Below are 3,156 nucleotides of genomic sequence, written 5' to 3' on the forward strand. Positions count from 1 at the left end.
AAAAAAAAAAAAATAATAATAATAAATAAATAAATAAAATAAAATAATATTGCTTTCTTTGTTACTGAATATATACCTAAGAATTTAGAATTTAGAAGGTGCTGGGACAAAATCTTTCCTTTTAGAAAACATTTCTTGGCCAGACATGGTGGCTCACATCTATAATCCTAGCACTTTGAGAGGCTGAGGTGGGCAGATCACTTGAGATCAGTTCAAGACCAGCCTGGCCAACATCGTGAAAGCCTAACTCTACTAAAATACAAAAATTAGCCGGGCATGATGGTAGGTGCCTGTAATCTCAGCTACTTGGGAGGCTGAGACAGGAGAATTGCTTGAACCCAGGGTTCAAGAGGTCATGCCACTGCACTCCAGCCTGGGTGGCTGAGCGAAGAAAAGAAATTTCTTAAAATGTCTTTATTTTACCCTCATTGCTGAAAGCTGTTTTTGCAGATAGGCTATTCTATGTTCACAATTACTTTTTCTTGGTACATTGAAGACACCATTCCGGTCGTCTGTCTCTTATTGTTTGTGTCTTCATAAGTCAGTTGTTAGTCTATTTGTTTTTCCTTTGAAAATAATCTGCCTTTTCTTTCTGGGTATTAAAGGATATTCTCTTTCTTTGATTTTTATTTTGGTGTATCTAGGTATGGATTTCTCTGTCTATACTGCTTGGGATTTTTTTTTGGGTGGTGGCTTCTTGAATCTGTGCATTATCAGTTCTGGAAAATTCTTAGCCATCATTACTTCAAATATTGACTTTATTCCATTTGCCTCTCTTATTTTTGGATCTGATTAGACATATGTTAAATGTTTTTACTTTGGTCTTGCCTCCCTTTTCTTTCATGTTTTTCAGCTCTTTGTATATTGTGCCGCAGTCTGTATATTTTTCTTTACTGTCTTCCGGTTTGCTACTTTCATTCGTCCACTATGTCTATCTGCTATTAAACCTGTCTACCAAATTTTAAAATTTCAATATTTGCATCTTTTATTTTGAGAAGTTTTATTTGGCTCTTTCTCAAATCTGCTTGATCAATTATTTAGTTATTTATTAAGACAGTTTCACTTTTTTGCCCAGACTGTAGTACAGTGGCTTGACCTCAGCTCACTGCAACCTCCACCTTCCAGTTACAAGCAATTCTCCTGCCTCAGCCTCCTGAATAGCTGGGACTATAGGCGCCTGCCACCAGGCCTGGCTAATTTTTGTACTTTTAGTAGAGACAGGGTTTCACCATGTTGGCCAGGCTGGTCTTGAATTCCTGACCTTGTGATCCGCCTGCCTTGGCCTCCCAAAGTGCTGGGATTACAGGTGTGAGCCACCATGCCCTGCCCTTGCTTGATCAATTTTATAGTATTTTTATTAATATTTTCTATTTTTTTTATTTTAAAATTATATTTAGCAAATTTATATGTCATATAATTTGGGTTGCAAACTCTCATGGGGGTGGTTAGTGGTTATGATTCCTCAGGAGTGATTCTTTCCCCACCTAAGTTCAAAATAGAGTATTTTTGCCTGAAACCAAACTCTTGATATGACTTTTGTTTTAGGACTCTGGGGACTGGTGAACAATGCAGGCATTATTAAACGAGTTTCCTTATGTGAGTGGCTGAGTATTGACGACTCTATGGATATCCTCAAAGTGAACCTCATTGGTGTGATCCAGGTGACGTTGAGCATGCTCCCCTTGGTGAGGAGAGCACGGGGAAGGATTGTCAATGTCTCCAGCATTCTGGGAAGAATTGCTTCCTTTGCAGGAGTCTACTGTGTCTCCAAGTTTGGAGTGGAAGCCTTTTCAGATATTCTGAGGTAACTCTCTTAAGTTAAAACAAAAACAACTATTGAGCACTGAAATATGTCTTAGGCATTGTGCTAGTTGTTTTCACCTACCGTATCTTATTTTATCAGTCCTCAAATCTTGATACATAGATATTACAGGTATTGATCGACTTACCACCTATGCAACTTACGACCATTCAACTTTACGACCACAATTGCTAGCCACGACTGCTCCGTGTCTGGCAGTGCAAACGTTGCCCAGCTGGGCGTACGACAGTGCAGACCAGCTTCCGGCAGCACTACCATCTCCGCGTGCACCATTTCAACTGTACATATAGCCTACTCAACTTACGACCAAATCGTGTTACGACTGGTCTGCGGTCCCGACCGTGGTTGTAAGTCAAGCGCTAGCTGTATTACTAGTCTATTTTATATATAAAACAGGCTCAGATTTACATATCTTTCCCAAATTCACCTGTCATAGCCAGAATTTGGCAGAACTATGTTTTGACCTCAGGTCTTTGTCTTCTATCACTATGTCACACTTTAATTCTCAAGATTTATTTTTTATTTTTGAGACAGGGTCTCACTCTGTTGCCCAGGCTGGAGTGCAGTTGTGTGATCATGGTTCATTGCAGCCTCAACCTCCTGGGCTCAAACGATCCTCCACCTCAGCCTGCCTGGTAGCTGAGACCATGGGTGCATGCCACCATGCCCAGCACATTTTTTGTACTTTGTAGAGATGGAGTCTCATTATGTTGCCCAGGCCAGTCTCAAACTCCTGGGCTAAAGTGATCTTCCTGCCTCAGCCTCTAAAAGTGCTGGGATTACAGGCATGAGCCACCATGCCCAGCTAGGCCTATTGGTTCAGTTTCATGTCCTTCCACTAACTGCTTTATTCTTTTTGTAGTACCCGCCCCCCGTATATATGTGTGTGTATCATATATGTGTGTGTATTTATTTACTTTCTGAGACAGAGTCTTGCTCTGTCACCCAGGCTGGAGTGCAGTGATGTGATCTTGGCTCACTGCAACTTCCGCCTCCCAGGTTCAAGCAATTCTTGTGCCTCAGCCTCCCAAGTAGCTGGGACCACAGGCGTGTGCCACCACACCTGGCTAATTTTTGTATTTTTAGCAGAGATGGGGTTTCACCATGCTGGCCAGGCTGGTCTCAAACTCCTGACCTCATGTAATCTGCCCAGCTTGGCCTCCCAAAGTCCTGGGATTACAGGTGTGAGCCACTGTGCCCGGCTTATTTATTTATTTATTTATTTTGAGATGGAGTCTCACACTGTCACCAGGCTGGAGTGCAGTGGTGCAATCTCGGCGCACTGCAACCTCCGCCTCCTGGGTTCAAGCTATTCTCCTGCTTCAGCCTCCTGA

At 42.1% G+C, this 3,156-nt stretch overlaps 1 protein-coding gene across 3 annotated transcripts in view; it reads left to right on the plus strand.

Annotated features, from left to right (window-relative positions):
- Positions 1-3,156, plus strand: part of HSD17B6 (hydroxysteroid 17-beta dehydrogenase 6) — a 40,761-nt gene that overhangs the window by 26,911 nt on the left and 10,694 nt on the right. For all 3 annotated transcript variants that reach the window (XM_017536147.2, XM_017536148.2, XM_017536149.2), the window contains one exon: positions 1,546-1,804. In XM_017536147.2, coding sequence (XP_017391636.1) covers positions 1,546-1,804 — 259 coding nt within the window. The remainder of the gene's footprint in view (positions 1-1,545; positions 1,805-3,156) is intronic.

This window comes from Cebus imitator, unplaced genomic scaffold (genome assembly GCF_001604975.1).
Source record: "Cebus imitator isolate Cc_AM_T3 unplaced genomic scaffold, Cebus_imitator-1.0 Scaffold96, whole genome shotgun sequence".
Lineage (NCBI taxonomy): Eukaryota > Metazoa > Chordata > Mammalia > Primates > Cebidae > Cebus > Cebus imitator.